At 49.8% G+C, this 20,693-nt stretch overlaps 1 protein-coding gene across 3 annotated transcripts in view; it reads right to left on the bottom strand.

Moving 5' to 3' along the window:
- The window catches only part of LOC140399129 (regulator of G-protein signaling 3-like), a 369,904-nt gene that overhangs the window by 149,493 nt on the left and 199,718 nt on the right, over window positions 1–20,693 (bottom strand). For all 3 annotated transcript variants that reach the window (XM_072488325.1, XM_072488326.1, XM_072488327.1), the window contains one exon: window positions 9,967–10,078. In XM_072488325.1, coding sequence (XP_072344426.1) covers window positions 9,967–10,078 — 112 coding nt within the window. The remainder of the gene's footprint in view (window positions 1–9,966; window positions 10,079–20,693) is intronic.

Here is a 20,693-nt window from a genome sequence, read left to right as displayed (position 1 = left end):
GGAGGTGGGCCTGGGTGAAACAAGTGAGCCCCAATGCATAGTGATGTCCCGAGAGGACGTGACTCACCCCTATCCCCCGCATCACTCCTACCAGAAATTTCACCATGTCTCTTGTCTTTTGTCTTGCAGGGTCATCATCTGACGAACCGGAGCTGTCCGGGCTACCCCGCTCCCAGTCGCAAGCCCAGTATACCCCGGATGCCAGTTCGGGGACAACACTGATTTCCTGTCGCTGCACTCACCTGCCCCTCCACCATCCAAGAGACTATCACCTCGGGGATCATGTGAGTGAAGAGGCTCCTGGGACACATACTGGTGCCTACGTTACACATGCAGCGGCACATCAGGAGAAGGTAGTAATTCTCGAGGGAGCAGGCAGTGGGAGGGCTGCCGAATCCCAGGAATTAGCTGTAGACCAGACAGGTCTTGTGCTTCTGGAAATAATGATGCCATCAATGGTTGAGATGCAGATGCAGAGCCACGATCTACAGGATGGGGTGTCAGTAACCTTCCAGCTCCTGCAGGCGCAGTTGCAGGAGATCATGCCGACAATGCGTGGTACCCAAGCCAACACCAAACTGGAGGCATCCGCGGTGGAAGCCTTGGGTGAGAAAGTCGCAGCCATGGGCGACACCGGGAGTAAACCCACGCAGACACTGGGAGTACTTGCAGACTGCACACAGACAGTACCCATGCCCGGAATCAAACCTGGGACCCTGGAGCTGTGGAGCAACAGTGCTAACCACTGTGCTACCGTGCCACCTGTAGACCTTTGGGGTCCATAGTGGATTCCCTCATTGGGTGTGCCCTGTGTTATCCTGCCAGCAGGGTGGCACTTGGTTGTGGGATTGAGGAGGTCACCTTGTGCCACCAACTGTCACTATGCTTAGAGGCTGGTGTGTGGGCAAGTCCTATGGATCGGACTCAATGTAGCTGCAGTATGCTGTGGGCCTGGGAGTGATACACAGGTTGTCACAACCTCACTTATCTGATGGATTTGGATGGAATGCTGTCCAGAACAGCTCCTTGCTGCTTTAAAAGCAGGCCACAAAAATGGCCAGCTGACCAAGTGACCTGTTTTAAGTTCAAAGTCCTTTTCCAAATATGTGTTTGAGGCAGCTAGTGAGGCATGGTGGACAGGCAGGGCTTGGAGACAGATGGTAGTCCTGAGGGGTAGGCTAACTGATAGTGTCACCGATGAAGCCTCTGCCCTGAGAGGGGCAGTGCCAGGGAGGATGCCAAAGGCCATGGTGCATGTGTCCCTTGTTTGGGGTGAGCTTTGCTATTCCCTTGCTTCCCCTGCAGTGGGGCTGCACTGGGAGTGCACTGAGGAGTGGCAGCACCTGGCATGCCAATAATTGAGCTTGGCCACGCCCATCCCGTTGATGGATCAGCTGAGGTCAGAGAGCCGGCCTGGGTGGACTGCCAAATGACCAGAGAGCCTGTGAACATTTACAGGACACAGTGAACAGTTAGCTGATCTAACTATTCCCTCAACTCCACATTCCGCCTAGTTCTAGATTCTCCCGTAAGATATAACATCCTTCCCACATCCACCCTTTCAAGACCCCTTAGGATCATTTCTGTTTCAATAAAGTTGCCTCTTATTCTTCTAAACTCCAGTGGATTCAAACCAAATTTGTCCAACCCTTTCGCATAAGACAACCTGCCCATTCCAGGTACTAGTCCTGTAAACCTTCTCTGAACTGCTTCCAACAAATCTGCATCCTTCCTGAAATAAGGAGACCAATACTGTACACAATACTCCAGATGTGGGGCGAGATTCTCCGGTATCGACGCGATGTCGCCGACTGGCGCCCAAAATGGCGCACATCAGTCGGGCATCGCGCCGCCCCAAAGGTGCGGAATGCTCCGCATCTTGGGGGGCCGAGCACCAACCTTAAGGGGCTAGGCGTGCGCCGGACGAATTTCCGCCCCACCAGCTGGCGGAAAAGGCCTTTGGTGCCCCGCCAGCTGGCGCGGAAATGACATCTCCGGGCAGCGCATGCGCGGGAGCGTTAGCGGCCGCTGACGGCATTCCCGCACATGCGCAGTGGAGGGAGTCTCTTCCGCCTCGGCCATGGTGGAGACCGTGGCGAAGGCGGAAGGGAAAGAGTGCCCCCACGGCACAGGCCCGCCCACAGATCGGTGGGCTCCGATCGCGGGCCAGGCCACCGTGGGGGCACCCCCCGGGGCCAGATGGCCTGCGCCCCCCCCCCAGGACCCCGGAGCCCGCCCGCACCGCCTTGTCCCGCCGTTAAGGTAGGTAGTTTAATCTACGCCGGCGGGGCAGGCATTTTAGCGGCGGGACTTCAGCCCATCCGGGCCGGATAATCGCGGGGTGGGAGGGGGCGCCAACCGGTGCGGCGCGATTCCCGCCCCCGCCGAATATCCGGTGCCGGAGAATTCGGCAACCGGCGGGGGCGGGATTCACGCCAGCCCCCGGCGATTCTCCGACCCGGCGGGGGTCGGAGAATCTCGCCCGTGGTCTCTACAATGGCCAGTATTACTGAAGAATAACCTCGCTATTTTTGCATTCAATTCCCCGTAGAATATTCCTTTTTCTTGCATTAGCTTTCCTAAATACTTGCTGTGCCTGCATACTTCTTATGATTCTGCACTAAGACACCTAGATCCCTTTGCATCTCAGGGGCGGGATTCTCCGACCCCCGCCGGGTCGTAGAATCGCCCGGGGGCGCCGTGAATCCCGCCCCCGCCGGCTGCTGAATTCTCCGGTGCCGGGGTTTTGGAGGGGGGTCGGAATCCCGGCGTTGGCCACTCGGCCGTGATGGGCCGAGTGGCCACCCGTTTGCGGCTGGTCCCGCCGGCATAAATTAAAACAGGTCCTGACTGGCGGGACCTGGCTCCACGGGTGGACTGCAGAATCCTCAGGGGACGCGGGGGGATCTGGCCCCGGGAGGTGCCCCCATCGGGGCCCACCGATCTGCGGGCGGGCCTCTGCCATGGGAGCACTCTTTCCCTCCGCACCGGCCGCTGTCAACCTCCGCAATGGCCTGTGCGGAGAAGAACCCCCCTGCGCATGCGCTGGGATGGCGCCAGCACAAGCTGGCGCAGCTGCGCATGCGCCAACCCGCACCGGCCGGCGGAGGCCCTTCGCCGCCGGTTGCCATGGCGCCAAGCCAAACATTCCGAGCCGGCTGGCGCGGTGCAAACATTCCGGGCCGGCCTAGCCCCTGAAGGTGCGGAGGGTTCTGCACCTTCGGGGCAGCCCGACGCCGGTGTGCTTCACGCTACTCCTTGGCGCCGGAGTGGCCTGCCTCGCCAGTTCGCGGAGAATCCCGTCCCAGAGCTCTGCTATCTCTCACCACCTAGATAATGGGCGTTATTTTCCGCCGGCGGGAGTCTCCGTTTTGCCGGCGCCCGGGGGTTTCCCGACGGCGTGGGGCTGCCCCACAATGGGAAACCCCATTGACCGGCCGGTGTTACGGAGACTCCCGCCGGCCGGTCGGGGCAGAAATGTGGCGGGGCGGGTAGGAGAATTTCGCCCCATATGTTTGTTTTTTAATCTTCCTGCCAAAATGGACAACTTTGCATTTTCCACACTGTACTCCATTTGCCAGATCTTTGCCCACTCACTTAACGTATCTATATCCCTTTGTAGGTTCTTTATTTCCTCTTCACATCTTATTTTCCTACCTGTCGTTGTGTCATCATCAAAGGTAGCAACCATACCTTCACCCAAGTCATTTGTATAAATTTTAAAAAGCTGAGGAGGCCTCAACTGATCCGTGTGCCACTTGTTACATCTTGCCAACCAGAAAATGACCTATTTATACCTACTCTGTTTCCTGTTAGGTAATCAATCTTCTATCCATGTAAATATGTTAGCCCCTACATCATGAGTTTTTATTGTCTGCAATAACCTTTGACTTGGCACCTTATCAAATGCCTTCTGAAAGTCTAAGCACACTGGTTCCCCTTTTTTCCACAGCACATGATACTTCTTCAAAGAACACCAATAAATTTGTTAAACATTATTTCCCTTTTATATTGACTGCCTGATTGCCGTGACTTTTTCTCAATGTCCTTCTATAATGTCTTGAATGATAGCTTCCAAATTTTCCCTGTGACAGATGCTATGCCAAGTGGTCTGTAATTTCCTGCTTTCTGTCTCCCTCCCTTTCTGAATAATGGAGTTACATTTGTAATCTTCCAATCTAATAGAACTTTCCCCAAATCTAGGGGGTTTTGGAAAAATTAAAACCAAAGCATCACCCATCCAGCAGCTACTTCTATAAAGACCCTAGGACAAAGTCCATCACTGGGGTGAGCACAGTAAGAAATCTTACTTCTTAGGTTAAATACCAACAGGTTTGTTTTGAATCACTAGCTTTCGGAGCACTGCTCCTTCCTCAGGTGAATGCTGCTTCCTCACATTCACCTGAGGAAGGAGCTGCGCTCCGCAAGCTAGTGGTTCGAAACAAACCTGTTGGACTTTAACCTGATGTTGTAAGACTTCTTACTGTAAAATATAGTTCTAGCTAGCTTTCTTGGTTACTCATATATTTCCCTTCTTATTAATAGTTTAGTCATTCTCTGCTGTTTTTAATATTCTGTTCAACCTTCTGAACTGCCACTCATCGTTGTGCAATTATATGCTTTTTCTTTAAGGTTAACATTATCTTTAATTTTTTTTAGGTAACCACAGATGGTGGAGTCCTCCTCTTGGAATTTTCCTTTCTAGTTGGAATGTATTTATTATATATATTCTGAAATATCCCCTCTACCGCATCTCTATTGACCTATCTTTTCACCCAATTTGCCAGTTTGCTTCAGCTATCTCTACTTTTGTGCTCTCATAATTGCCCTTAGTTAAGTTTAAAACACTAGTCTTAAACCTTTAATAAGGACCCGGGGAGTCCACACAGAGTAAAATGAGAACTTTGATTTATTTATAGTTGCGTTATATACATTTCCTGGTAGATCCCTCTTTCTGGTCGTTGACTTTAAGACATTGCCAAATGGAGTTTCCCCGCCCTGCAGCAGGGGAGTTCGTACTCCACGAGAACCACAGAGAAGGTAATCATTCCTACCCAGGTAAGTCCTGTGCGGGATAATACAAAACCCACTCTTCTCTCCCTCAACTGAATGTAAAATTCAATCATATTATGATTCCTGCTATCTAGGGACACTTACACTGAGGTCATTAATTAATCCTATCTCATTGCACAATACCATCCTGGCTCACTGGTTGATGCCAGTGCAATGTTCTAAGAAACTAACACAAAAACATTCTACCAATTTCTCTTCTAGGCTTCCTTTGCCCACCTGATTTTTCTAGTCTATTTGTTTTTTAAAATCCCCCATGATTATCGCTGTGCCTTTCTGACAAGCTCCCATTATTTCTTCCATTCCCACAAATGACTTCTTGATGGGATTCTCCGACCCCGCGCCAGGTTGGAGAATCGTGGGAGGGGGGGCGAATCACGCGACGCCACTCCGAAGCCGGTCCGCCGATTCTACGGCGACCGCAGCGCTGGTTGGGGGCCGCTCAACGCGCCTCCCCGCCGATTCTCCGCGCTCGACTGGCCGAGTGCCCGCCGAGTTCGGCCGAATCCCGCCGGCGTCGTTCGCGTGTGGTCCTACTCGGCGGGACGTCGGCGTTCATGCTGCGGGGCCGTCCTGGTGTGGAGGAGGGGGATCCGACTCCAGGGGGTCCTCCATGGTGGCCAGGCCTGCGATTGGGGCCTACTGATCGACGGGCGGGCTAATTGTGGGGTGGGACCTATGTACCTCCGCGCCGGGCCCCTGTAGGGCTCAGCCATGTTTCACGGACCCGCACCGACCATGCTGGCGCCCGTATCGGCAGCTGGAGCTGCGTGAACCACTCCAAAGCCGTACCGACCCCCTGTGCGGCGTAGGATCATTGCTCCTAGGGGCCAGATGACACCGTCGTAAAACGCTCCGGCGTTTAAGATGGCATCAACACTTGGCCACAGGATCGGAGAATCACACTCCTTATCTTTATCATTTCTCATCTTCACTCAAGCCACTTCTACATCCTGGTGTTCTGAACACCTCTCTCTATTGTGCCAATTAACAGAGCTACCCTCCAACTTTTCTTAGCTTCCTGTCCCTCCTGGGTGTAATGTAACCATCATTATTTAGGTCCCAATTTATGTCATCCTGTACCCATGTTCTGTAACAGCTATCAGATCTACTGATGATAAACAATTCCACATTTTTAAAAATCCTTTCTCTTTTTGAAAAATGTGTTTATCTTTGTTTTAACTATGCTATCCAATCATAACCCTGTATTTTGCAATGTAAAACTTTCTTTAAATTTAAAGATATTAAGTATTTTTAACTCGTTGGTTTGCTGTGAGGGAATGCTTCAATGTTATTGGCTCCTTACCTGCTTGACGACGTCAAAGCTACTTCATATAGAGACATGACTTAGAACCAGATTGAAACTGCCATTGGGTAAAGCGAAAGGCATGCCACAGAGATCACTCGAACACGCAATTTCTGGACCACGGGGCACTGTAACTGGGGGCTATCCCAGAGATGCACTGCAGAACACTCCCAACATGTGTTGGGCAATCCCCCTGCAATCTGAACCATCCTGAAGGACAATTGAAATCACAAACTTTGGATAGTTCCGACTGTCTGACAAGAATAGTTACCCAAGAAAAATTAGAACAATTAAAACCACTTCCAACTCCTGGGTAACCATAGTACTGAATAGCCCAGACCCGCAACGAGACCCCCCCCCCCCCCCCCCCCCCCCCAATCCTGCCCACTTACCTCACAAAACTATCTTCTTCCTGACATCTGGAAGTGGCTGGACCATTAAACCTACCTGCTTCACGGCAGCTAGTGCTGTAAAAAAGGGGACACGACTTCCTTACTTCCGACACTCCAGCCCTCGACTGAAGGCCTCAGGGGGTGCTGCAGAGTTCCAGCCTGACGTAAGTCAGAAGGTCGGGTGAGAAAGGAGTGGCTAAATTCCAAGTAGGAAACCTGGAGTGGAGTGGCAGTCCGACTCGGATTGCCACTCCATGCAAGTTCACGCCCTCTATCTTCGTCAACAGGTTTCTTCGAAGTAGTCCTTGCATCACCATTGATCGCAACGCAATCCGATGAGCATACTCAAGAGGCCTAATACCTCTTTTAGTTTAGCACTTTTGTGTTCTTGGAAGTTGCTGGTTGCTAATGCGCCAGCCAGCACTCTTGCGGGGTGGGTAGGGATGCAGTGAACAACACCCAGAAACTGGTACTTTCAATGTTAACTTTGTGCCCAAAGGATGAATATGTTCAAATTCTCTATCCTCCCCCCAACACAGTATTCTCAAAATCTGCCCCCAAAATATTCTAGAAATTTATTACCTTTAGGATTTAAGTTGTTCTGTTTCTCCCAAGTTATGTGAAAACAAAACTCTACCATTATAACAACTTTGTCTCTACTACAAGTTTCCAAAACTCCCACTACAAGACTGTCAGGAGGTCTTTGACAACTCTTACCAGAGTTCTAAATTCTTTGTTGTTCCTTCATTCTACTCCGTGTTTTCACTGCCTTCTCCCCTTCCTGAAATCCTTTCTATTGCTGTAGTTGTGCCTTTTATCAATAATACTGGGCTGGATTCTTCAGGCCAGGAAACTGGAGCATCTGGAGGAAACCCACGCAGACACAGGGAGAACGTGCAGACAACGCACAGACAGCGACCCAACTGGGAATCGAACCTGGGACTCTGGCGCTGTGATGCCACAGTGCTAACCACTGTGCTACCATGCTGTACACATTGGTGAATAAGAATAAGAATCCAGTCAGTCAACAGTTAGGAGCGGCACGGTGAAACATTGGTTAGCACTGTTGCCTCACAGCGCCAGGGACCCAGTTCGATTCCGACCTCAGGTAATTGTCTGTGTGGAGATTGTATATTCTTCCTATGTCTGTGTGGGTTTGCACCACGTGCTCCGGTTTCCTCCCATAATCCAAGTATGTGCAGGTTAGGTGGATTGGCCATGCTAAATTGCCCTTTAGGGTGGACTTGCAGGAAAAGGGTGGGGGATTGGGCCTAGGGTAGAGTGGTCTTTCAAAGGTTCAGTGCAGACACGAGGTACTGTTGGTGCAATATTTACCTGTATATTTTAATATTTTTATGGTTTCGTTTTACAATTCTTTTCATTCATCTAAATAATACAGGAGTAAACTTAGATTGACATATTTGTTGGAAATTACTCTAAATCTTTTTTCCCCTGGTCATAGAATCATAGATGGGCCAAATGGCATCCTTCTGCACTGGAGGGATTCTTCCAGTATCAATAATACTGGGCTGGATTCTTCCACCCCCCCCCGCCCCGCCCAACCACAAATAAGCCACTGGCAAGTAGTGTAGAATGGAGAACTCCATTGACCTCGGGTAGGATTCGTCGGTCGTCGGGCAGACCCGGCCGGAGGATCCCACCCATGATTTGTCCGGCTCATAGATTCTCCGTCTTTTCTAAAGATTCCATATCCTAGAATACTGAGCTCCCAATCATTCCTTGCTTCCTATCCTGTGTTATTTAGATGAATGGAAAGAATTGTAAAACAAAACCATACAAATATTAAAATATATAGGTAAATATTGCACCAACAGTACAGTCCGTACTATTGGGAACTGTTGTATATATTGACAAAAGACTCCTCTTGGATTACACATTTTCATAATGGGTTCTACAGTACTGCTCCTGCAAAAGCAAAATGTTACAATGCACAGGAAACATACATTTTCAAGCTATTTCTGGCCAGAAAAATTAAAACATAAAGCACAGGAGACTGAGAAATACCACCAAGAAAACTGGCAACTCCCTTCACAGCAAGCATTAAGGGATTTTGTGATTGTAAGCAGAAAATATTTCTTTAATTATGTTGACTTTTTATCTACAATGACATGTGCAAAGTAACCAAATGTGATTCCTCCCTGGGATATAATAAACTCAATTTAAGTCTGGTGATGTCAGAGATCTATTCGATTAGATCAACTTAGAAAAGGTTACATTCAAATGCAAGAATGAACCACAAATTCTAATCCTATCCAATGTCAATCTTTTAATGTCGCAATGATTCAGAGATGGTGTCAGGGACTCTGTACACGTTTGTATAACTATGTCTGCTTCCTGGAAGATGCAATAGTTGATGCACACATTTGCACAAAGCAATTACATCAGTAGACAGTGCATGAATGAGCAGACATAACCAGGGCTCCATGAAACTCAAAACAGAAATGTTTCCCAGAGATTAACTGATCTGTTACTGTATTTAGTTTCCTAATCCGGAACTTTCCTTTTATAGTTAAATACATTAATAAAACAAGTCAGGTCTTTGCTCTTAAATCAGTACTACCAAAAATAAAGTAATTGATTTTATCAAATCATGGATTCAATTAAACGTTGAAAAGTTTGTTGCTGTAGTTGGTGGTGTATAAGTCAACCCAGTGTATAAATCAAATCCATTTTTCCCACCTTAAAAACCATGGGCAGGATTTTCCGGCCGTTCCTGCCAGCAGGATCTTCTCGGCTTCTCAGCCAGGACATGCTATACTCACATTAGTAACCAGCCTCAATCTTTCACCATACAAATGGATGTTTTACTTACTGGCATCGTATAAGTGAGTGCAAGGAATCAAGCAGACGACGTAGACTGTGTTGCGAAGGTGCATGCTGCATGCTCACAGAGAGCACACCGCTTGTAGCAAATGGCATTGATGGAGACCACAGACAGCAATGGTTCACTTTATGCTCAGTGCACAAGTCAACCCCGATTTTTGGAAGGACTTTTTGAGGCTTTAGCGGTCAACTTGTACACTGGTACCTGTGCTACGATATTTCTGTCTTTGTAAATTGTGGAAAGAAAAAAATCAGCATCTGTTGAGGTTTGCTGAATTAAGGATTATTTATTGCTTCTGAAAATGAGCTGCAGAATATTTGTTCATCCTTAAGCATCTTGTGATAGACACTCACCTTCATTTAGCTCCATATTCTTGAGGAAAAGTGGATTTTGTAGGACACTGCAGTGACCCCGTTCATCCTCCTTGGTCAAAAGTATTAAGTCAGTATAGATGAAAATGCAGACCTGTGGATGACATAAGGAATGACTCAATACTTGAACTGGATATTGATGGTCTCACAATTTTTTTAAAATCGGGTTAACTTATGCTGCATTGCTCAATGTCCAAGGAGCACAAAACAATTGATCCTTTTAAATAAACAGCAAAAAATATTTTCACAGGATTTGATTTAACCTTTTCCCTTTAATCACCTTGATAATTGCTACCTTGACTGAACTAAATATTACTCAAAGCCAAACATAAAATTATTCAACTAAAATTAGCAATGATTTATTACTGCAAATAATTATCGTGCTGACAAAATGGCACCAGATCATGAAAACAAAAAGGAGACAATTTGTGATTTTTTTTTTTCTTTATTCATTCATGCGATGTGGAAGTCACTGGCTGGGCCAGCGTTTGTTGCCCATCCCAGAGGGCATTTAAGAGTCAACCACATTGCTGTGGGTCTGGAGTCACATGTAGGCCAGACCAGGTAAGGATGACAGATTTTCTTCCCTAAAGGACATGATGGCAGCACAAATAACTGCATTTATATAGCATCTTTAGCACTGTAAAACATCCCAAATGTTTCAAAGGACAGTTCTTAAACAAAATGTGATACTAGCCATGCCAGGTAATATTAGGATAGGTGACCAAAAGCATGGTCAAAAAGGTAAGTTTTAGAGTGCTTTAGAGTGGAGGTGGCACCATGGCACAGTGGTTAGCACTGCTGCCTCACAGCTCCAAGGCCCCAGGTTCAGTTCCGGCCTTGGGTGACTGGCTGTGTGGAGTTTGCACCGTCTCCCCGTGCCTGCGTGGATTTCCTACAGGTACTCCGGTTTCCTCCCGCCGTCCAAAGATGTGCAGGTTAGGTGGATTGGCCATGTTAAATTGCCCCTTAATGTCCAAAAGGTTAGGTGGTGTTACTGGGTTACGGGGATAGGGTGGAGGAATGGGCTTAAGTAGGGTGCTCTTTCCAAGGGCCAAATGGCCTCCCTCTGCACTGTAAATTCTATGGTTCTATGAAAAGGGAAATAGGTAGAGAGGGGTGACGGGTTTTGGGAGGGAACTCCACAGTTTAGGATCTTGGCAACTGAAAGTACAGCTGTCAATAGTGAAACGAACACAATAGTGGAACACAATAGAGGGTGCAGGAAATACCACAATTGGAGCAGTGCAGAGAGGCTTATAGGTCGGGAGGAGGTTACAGAGATGGGGGGACAAGCAAGGCCTGAAGGGATTTGAAAACAAAGATGAAAATTTCAAAATTGAGGCATTATGGACTGGGAACCAATATAGGTCAGTGAGCACAGGCACGACAAGTGAACAGACATGTGACTTAGCATACATGTAGCCGAGTTTCTGATGACCTGAAGTTTATGGAAGGTTGAAGATTGGAGGTCAGCCAGGAGAGCACTGGACTAGTTAAGTCTCCAGGTAACCTGCACGCAGGAGGGTTTCAGGTAGGGGTGAATTGAGTTGATGTTATAAAGGTGGAAATAGGCAGTCCTGATATCTCCATCTGGTCAGAAGTTCATCTCAGGATCAAACATGACACAAAGGTTACAAATGGATTCGCTGGTCTGGCGGGTTGTCAAACAGTTTCCAGGGAGAGGAATGAAGTTGGTGGCTAGGGAACTAAGTTTGTGGCAGGAGATTGAAGGCAGTGACTTTGGTCTTCCAAATATTTAATTGGAGGAAATTTATGTTTGCCGAGAATTGGACGTTGCAATATAGATAAGCCATCTGACAATTCAGAAAACTGTTGACTTGGTTTTCACCACTGTGATACAACTTTCAGGCAACCTATGCAAATCATTGTTGGGAATGTTTTGGGAGCTTAATTAAAGTGAAGGTGTTGAGAGAGATGGTGGTGATTGAGGTAGAGCTGGGTGTCATCAACGAGTATATGAAACCTGAAGCAGCCTGTAGATGAGAAATAGGTGGATTCGAAGGATGGATCTTTGGGCATTCCAAAGGCGATGGTGTGGGAGAAAGAAAATAAGCCAGCGCGGGTGATTCTCTGGCTATGATCAGGTAAATAAATAGAACCAGGCGAGCGTGGTTTCATCCAGCTGAATGACGGAAGAGAAGTGTTCGAGAGGAGGATTGCATAGTTAACCATGTCAGAGGCTGACGATTGTGTTGAGAAGTGTGAGAAGAAATGGTTTGTTAGTTACAGTCACAAAGGATGTAATTTATGACTGATAATTGCCATTTCAGTATGGATTTGAGAGGCAATGTTCAAGGACTTGAAAGGAAAGGGAGCTTGGAGATGACGCAATGGTTTGCATGGATAGAGGGGTTAAGGTGAATTTTTGAGGAGAGGAGCAGTGACAACACATTTGAAGGGGAAGGAACAGAACCTGAACAGAGAGAACCATGAACAATATCTGCTAATAGGAGCAAGGAAGAGAACTTGTGTGATCAGAATTTAACAGCAAGGGCAAAATTCTCCCCAAACGGCGCGATGTCCGCCGACTGGTGCCCAAAACGGCGCCAATCAGACGGGCATCGGCCACCCCAAAGGTGCGGAATGCTCCGCATCTTTGGGGGCCGAGCCCCAACATTGAGGGACTAGGCCGGCGCCGGAGGGATTTCCGCCCTGCCAGCTGGCGGAAACGGCCTTTGTTGCCCCGCCAGCTGGCGCGGAAATGACATGTCGGGGCGGCGCATGCGCGGGAGCGTCAGCGGCCGCTGACATTTTCCCGCGCATGCGCAGTGGGGAGAGTCTCTTCCGCCTCCGCCATGGTGGAAAGAGTGCCCCCACGGCACAGGCCCGCCCGCGGATCGGTGGGCCCCGATCGCGGGCCAGGCCACCGTGGGGACACCCCCCGGGGCCAGATCGCCCCGTGCCCCCTCCAGGACCCCGGAGACCGCCCACGCCGCCTTGTCCCGCCGGTAAATAGGTACTCTAATTTACGCCGGCGGGACAGGCAATTTCTCGGCGGGGCTTCGGCCCATCCGGGCTGGAAAATCCAGCGGGGGGGCCCGCCAACCGGCGCGGCCCGATTCCCGCCCCCGCCGAATATCCGGTACCGGAGACTTCGGCAACCAGCGGGGGCGGGATTCACAGCGGCCAACGGCCATTCTCCGACCCTCTGGGGGGTCGGAGAATGACGCCCCAGAAGTTCAGTATAATTTTGAATTCCATTTTCCATCTGTCAGCTGGCCTGCTTGACAAGGTGTCTAACTACCGGATAGGAAAGTAAGTGGTAGAAGGCTGCAGCTGAGGTGCTTTGGAGTTGGCCCAGGCAACTGGGAAAGGAGTATAGGGGGCGGGATTCTCCACTCCCACGCCGAAGTGGCCGCTCCGTCATGAACGGCGTCGAGGTTCACGACGGCGCGGAGCGGCCCCGGTCCCGACCGATTCAGGCCCTGACAATGGGCCAGTATCGGGGCCGCGTCATCTACCCGCGCCAGGCCTCGTCGCCCGCATAAAAGCGGCGCTGCATAGATGACGCGGCTGGTGCTGCATAACGGTCGTCATCCGCGCATGCGCGGGTTGGCGCCTCTCTATGTCCGCCCCGCAAGAAGATGGGGGACGGATCTTGCGGGGCCGCGGAAGGAAGGAGGTCCTCCTTCAGAGAGGACGGCCCTACGATCGGTGGGCACCAATCGTGGGCCACCCCACATTCCAGGTGAAGCCCGGTGCAGGATCCCCCCTCGCTCCCCCACAGGCCGCCCCCCCAGCGTTCACGCACCGCCCACGACTGCAGCGACCAGGTGTGGACGGCGCCGGGGGGGACCCGCCGTTTTGGCCTGGCCGCTCGGCCCATCCGGGCCTCAGAATAGCGGGGGTGCCGGAGAATCGCCATTTTTGGTGTCTCCGGCGATTCTCCGGCCTGCGGCCTGCGAAACTCGACCGGGCCGTTCCCGCCGCTTGGGAGAATCACGGGAGGGCATTGGACCGGCGTCCCCCGAAATTTTGGCGGCCCAGGCGATTCTCCCAGCCGACGTGGGAGTGGAGAATCACGCCCAGGGAGTGGTTAAGGGGGGTTGGGAGCTGGGAATAGCAGAGCCAGACATAGATTGGGATTGATCAGAACCTGGAAATCAGGGGCAAGAGAGGGAAAAATCAGGGGTTGATTAGGGGCAGGAGTGGAGGAGGTGATTGGGGGCTGCCAATTGGGAGGGTGGTCATTTAATTAAGGGGCTGGAAATTCAGATTTGGGGGTGTAGGTCAGCAAATTGTAGTTGCAAGGATAATAATAATCTTTCTTTATTGTCACAAGTAGGCTTACATTAAAACTGCAATGAAGTTACTGTGAAAATCCCCTAGTCGCCACACTCCGGCGCCTGTTCGGGTATACTGAGGAAGGATTCAAAATGTCCAATTCACTTAACAGCATGGGCGAAATTCTCCGACCCCCCGCCGGGTCGGAGAATCACTGGGGGGCTGGAGTGAATCCCGCCCCCGCCGAAGTCTCCGGCACCGGATATTCGGCGGGGGCGGGAATCGCGCCGGTTGGAGGCCCCCCCCCCGCTCGATTCTCCGGTCCGGATGGGCCGAAGTCCCGCCGCTAAAATGCCTGTCCCGCCGGCGTAAATTAAACCACCTACCTTAACGGCGGGACAAGGCGGCGCGGGCGGGCTCCGGGGGCGGTCGCGGGGCGATCTGGCCCCGGGGGGTGCCCCCACGGTGGCCTGGCCCGCGATCGGGGCCCACCGATCCGCGGGCGGGCCTGTGCCGTGGGGGCACTCTTTCCCTTCCGCCTTCGCCACGGTCTCCACCATGGCGGAGGCGGAAGACTCCCTCCACTGCGCATGCGCCGCCTGGAGATGTCATTTCCGCACCAGCTGGCGGGGCACCAAAGGCCCTTTCCGCCAGCTGGCAGGGCGGAAATTCCTCCGGCGCCGGCCTAGCCCCTCAATGTTGGGGCTCGGCCCCCTCCGCACCTTTGGGGCGGCGCGATGCCCGTCTGATTTGCGCCGTTTTGGGCGCCAGTCGGCGGACATCGCGCTGTTTCCGGAGAATTTCACCTCATGTCTTTCGGGACTTGTGGGAGAAAACCGGAGCACCTGGAGGAAACCCACGCAGACACAGGGAGAATGTGCAGACTCCGCACAGACAGTGACTCAAGCCGGGAATCGAACCTGGAACCCTGGCTCTGTGAAGCAACAGTGCTAACCACTTTGCTACCGTGCCACTGGGGGTTCGGAGGTGTCGGAGGTGTATAGCCACCGGTAGTGTTGCCAGGTTCTGATCACAGGTGGATGTAAAAGATCTCACGCCATGATTTCAAAGGGAAGGGAACTTATCCCTTTTGCCCTGGCTAATATTTTTGCAGAATGGTCTCCTTATGTGCTCTATCATTCTATGAATTTAGGAAATAAATGTCTCACCTAGTGTTAGCTTGGACTGCATTTGAAAATATTAATGCCCTCGATAATTTTGTTGTTAAACTCCTGGGTCCTGCTCTCACTGCTAGCAGTAGAAGCAAGATTCCATTAAAAAATAAACAGACAGTTCAAAGCAGCAAAATACACTACTGAATCCACCCATCAACCTCTGCCAGACTCAAATTCATAATAAGTTATTACTTCAGGTTATTTTGTCTGTCTCCTTATTCAGGCATCTCCAAGCACCAATCTCAATGATGTCTTAAGTGATTGATCATGCTTTCTCGTGCCTGGTAATGACACCCTTAAATTAGCCACTAGGAGGTGTACGTGAGGGTCATTTGAAAACTAGTTTTCCTTTTTAAATGCTGAAGCACTTCGCTTTCACTTGCATTTCCTCACAACAAAGGAGGTGACTTAACAATTCACTTAAGTGTCAATAGGCAGTATATTCAGTATATTATTACCAAGCAAATGGCAATAATAGTCTAAGTACAAAGCAACGAAAGAAAATGAGTGTTTTTGCAGCTAATCAAAATCGTATGAAACTTGTCAATGTCATACTTGTGATTTTTCTTGTTCTTTTTATTGACAATTCTCCAAACGAGGGATAGAAAAAATATTTGTCATAAGAACAGCATCAATAGTTTGCTTTGATTTACCTGAACCCCCCAAAATATACAAGTATACTTTGTAACGTTTTGTAAGTAGGCTTTTAAAATCTTTAAAGTGATACATGATAGATATCTGTGCTCTATAATCTGGATGAGATCACTTGCAATTGACTTATGCGGCAATAACTTGAAAAGGGGACATCATTCTTTCAATTCAAGAAATATCAGCACATTATTTGGCTGGTAAGATGATAAGTGAAACATTTCCTGATTGCCAGGTATACCCAATATGAGGGGACTCCAGAAATTGGTTCCATGGCCTTTGTGTTTGTGTCATCCACAGAAGGGAGCCTTTTTTTTTGATGGTACAACTCTGTTTTATTATTCTGTACAATAATAACTATTAACTTCTGGCTGTGGTTCGTACTTCACCAGCCAATTCTGTGGAGCCAGCCCTAGCACTATCTTAGAGAGGCACTCAGCACATGGTGTATGTCTGAGTGGCACGCTGTGAGCTCTGTGCTCTGAGCTATCTTCTGGTGGAATCAGCGGGAACTGTGGTGTTCCCTGTTTTATAGTGCATGTGCTCTCACTGGTGATTGGCTGTGATGTTGCGTGTGTGTTGATTGGTCCATCGACCTGTCCATCAGTGTGTGTGTGTGATTGCACCATGATATGTTAATATGGATATCATGACATCCCCCCTTTTCACAAGGATATGTGCCTACATGGTAATGAATATTGGTGTGTACTGAGTGCAGCTGAGTATGTGTGTGCAATATTTGCAACATGTACATGAGGCTAAACTATATACATAGGAAGGTGTCAGGTGCAACAGAGCAACGAGGTTGTACCACAAACAAAACAAGTGCAATCATCAAATATCGAAAGAGAAATCCTGGAACGACAAAAAAAACCACGTTAACATAATTGCAATAAATTCAGTGAGTCCAATGTGCAAACAGGCTCGTAAGTCCAGTCTATTAGGCGGGCGACGAATTCGGGTTGACCGCCTCAAGGGTGGGTCAGGATCCACCGGCTGAGGAATGGGCCTGGCCACGGGCGATAGAGGAATAGGCAGAGTGGCAGGAAGCTCCACGAAGTCGACATCAGGGACAACAGGAGGGCGTGGCACCGGTGCATGATCACGTAGCGAGCGCGGAAGCAGCCGAAGGGCCCGCCGATTATGCCGGCGAATGGAGCCATCAGGCATGCAAACCAGGAACGAGCGGGGAGCCACGCGGCGGAGAACCTCGGCAGTTGCCGACCAGCCACCCTCTGGTAGGTGTATGCGGACGTTGTCTCCAGGCGCCAGGGCAGGAAGATCAGTTGCCCGAGTGTCATGTGCCACCTTCTGCTGAGCACGCTGCTGTCGCATCCTTTGCAGTACTGGAGCATGGTCGGGTTTAGGAACATGAATGGACGGCACAGTGGTCCTGAGGGTGTGACCCACAACAGCTGGGCTGGTGAGGGGCCTGTGGACAGTGGGGCCGAGCGATAGGCCAGCAGGGCTAAACAGAAGTCAGATCCGGCATCAGCAGCCTTGCAGAGGAGCCGCTTCACGATATGGACGCCCTTTTACACCTTGCATTCGACTGGGGACAGAAGGGAGCCTTATTGAGCAAACGGATTAATGGCCGTTCAAAGGTAGCAGTTTAGACATGTAGAGCGTGATTTAATGGAAAAATTTCCAAATGTCAATTTGGGCGCAACTGGCAGGGTTTTCTCAATGGCCGCGTTGGTGAGATCGCAGCCATTATTTAATGGCACTTAGTGCCGAAAGTGAGCCCCCCCCCCCCCCCCCCCCCCCCCCATGAGCATCTCGCCATCACTGGCTGTCTTGCCATCTGAATCGCCAGACTCGCGCCTCAGTTTCTCACCGCTAAGAAGCGGGAGCTGCTTTTAAAAGCTCCCCCACTACTCACACCCAATCAACACACAAGAATGGCAGCAGATAGGCCTGCTCCTCACTTTGGGGATGCCGTCTTAGACAGGCCTCTTGACGCTGTTAATGAGAGTCGGGCATCCAGTTTCCCTGAGGGGTCGGAAGACCAGCAGTAGGGCCACAAATACCACCTGGGAGGCAGCGGCTGTCATTGCGGGCTGCATCACTAGGAGGACCAGTGTCCAATGTCGGAAGACCAACAACCTCCACCGAGCCCCAAGGGTAAGTTACCACCTCTCTCCTGGTATCAGTTCCACCTGCTACCCCCCAAATTCCCAACCAGTCCACACCCTTCACTGCCACCCCCTTTCCCCACCCCAATTCACCGGTCAACAAGGTGCACCCTCCCCAAGTCCGATCTTCGTACATGTTACTCAGCATCCTCTGCCACCCACCAGCATAACATCTTCATGTCCCGTTGCGCACCACATGTGCCACTTGCTATATAGACCCCAATGATGCATCAAGCATGCACCTTACAAAGCCCTGTCTTTGTCCCCAAAAGATAAGATAATAAGGGCCAAGACAGGGTGGAATACCAGAGATTCAAGTCCTTGCCCCCTATGAGGAACGGGCCCTCAAGGTCGCAGGATTGTCCAAGGAGACAGCAGTCATCGACAGCAGGGTTGCCCTGCGCTACAGAGGTGAGGATCCACTGCCCCTTCACACAGATGGCCTGTCTCAAGCGAGTTGTTCATGTCAGCAAAATAATCCTTCCCTCTCGCTGACCACACGGCCCAATCTGACCAGAACCAAATCTTGGCATACACATATTCCACTGACGCTCGAAGACCCGTGATGATGTACCAGTTACATGCCACACTCACCACACCAGCAACAAAAGCATCAGCAATCTTCAAAAGCATTTCTTCAACGGTGTTAACAGTTGTCCCATTTGGAACAATGTCGTACACCAGGTCCTGCAGCGTCTTCTTGCTTCAAACCGGGTTGCCTTCAGTACTCATGCTCCCCCCCCCCCCCCCCCACATACACACACACACACACACACACACCCCGAGCCCAGTGTTTCAGGATCCAGGGATCTTCGAAAAAGTTGTACTTCTTTCTGGCTACCGAAAAGGAAGGAAACAGCACCAGCAACCTCCAGGCATCTATACCCACCAGCAGGAGCAGCAGCAAACACAACCTGCAGTTCTCTCACAACTAAGGCCAATTCTTTATTAGCAATAACTTTCAGCTTTGAAGCTAGAGGCTGCTCACAGTCAAAGGGAGTTAAAGTGACCTGTATATATAACCAAGAGCAGAGCTCTGTCCCGGAAATGTTTGGTAGCACAGACAGCCAGGAGCTGTAATTGCCCCTGTTATGGGTATCCACAATATTTAAAATGGCTTGCAGGCCTCACAGACAAAGGTTAACATGGGGTGACCACGACCTGGAACACTTCAACCCCCCGACAAAGTCCAACTCCCCTGAGGGGTCTGCCAACCCCTCGAACACTGGCACAGCAACTCCAGTGCCCTTGAGCTGCATGCCCAGAAATGGAGATGGGTACTCACCTCCTTAGTTCCCCTCTGTAGCCATTGCACCAGCGGCTTCACATTATTAAAAAGGAGTACTAAACGGCACCTGTGTGATTTCTCGCTGGGGAGTTGGTTAATTTCCAGGAGGCTGTTATATTTGACTTCAATCTCGCTAATGAGTTGGAAATTAATGCAAATGAGGGTTAATGATATGCTCGCCAGATGTGGGCGAGATCTGGAATTCGGCAACGGGAGTGGGCCGGTTAGACAGAAAATGTTCCGGCTATTTAACCACTGCGCTCAGATCCACGCCGGGTGCAACACTGTGCTCAGCATTTCATATAACATAAATAATCTGATTAAATGAATACCTGAAAAGAGCACAAGTTTCAGATGAATAGATTCAAAGAAGGCTACTGAAGTAATTTTCTCTGTAGCTGAATAACTTCCAAGAATTTCAAAAATATAGGATTTAACACCACTAGTATAAATTGAGATTTAAAATGAAGCTAAAGGAATGTATCTATGGAAAGATATGCTGACCTTGGAAAGGGTCCAGAGGAGGTTCACAAGAATGATCCTTGGAATGAACAGCTTATCGTATGAGGAATGGTTGAAGACTGGGTCTGTACTCGTTGGAGTTTAGAAGGATGAGGGGGGATCTTATTGAAACTTACAGGATACTGCGAGACCTGGATAGAGTGGACCTGGAGAGGATGTTTCCACTTGTCAGAAAAACTAGAACCAGAGGGCACAATCTCAGACTAAAGGGACTATCCTTTAAATCAGAGATGAGGAGGAATTTCTTCAGCCAGAGGGTGGTGAATCTGTGGAACTCTTTGCCGCAGAAGGCTGTGGAGACAAAATCACTGAGTCTCTTTAAGACAGAGATAGATAGGTTCTTGATTGATAAGAGGATCAGGGGTTATGGGGAGAAGGCAGGAGAATGGGGATGAGAAAAATATAAGAACATAAGAACTAGAAGCAGGAGTAGGCCATCTGGCCCTTCGAGCCTGCTCTGCCATTCAATGAGATCACGGCTGATCGTTTGTGAACTCAGCTCCATTTTCCCGCCCGAACACCAAAACCCTTTATTCCTTTATTCTTCAAAAAACTATCTATCTTTATCTTGAAAACATTTAATGAAGGAGCATCAACTGCTTCACTGGGCAGGGAATTCCATAGATTCATAACCCTTTGGGTGAAGAAGTTCCTCCTAAGCTCAGTCCTAAATCTACTTCCCCTTATTTTGAG

Source organism: Scyliorhinus torazame, chromosome 22 (assembly GCF_047496885.1).
Source record: "Scyliorhinus torazame isolate Kashiwa2021f chromosome 22, sScyTor2.1, whole genome shotgun sequence".
Lineage (NCBI taxonomy): Eukaryota > Metazoa > Chordata > Chondrichthyes > Carcharhiniformes > Scyliorhinidae > Scyliorhinus > Scyliorhinus torazame.
Note: the sequence above shows the minus strand (reverse complement) of the source record. Positions and strands in the feature narration are given on the sequence as shown.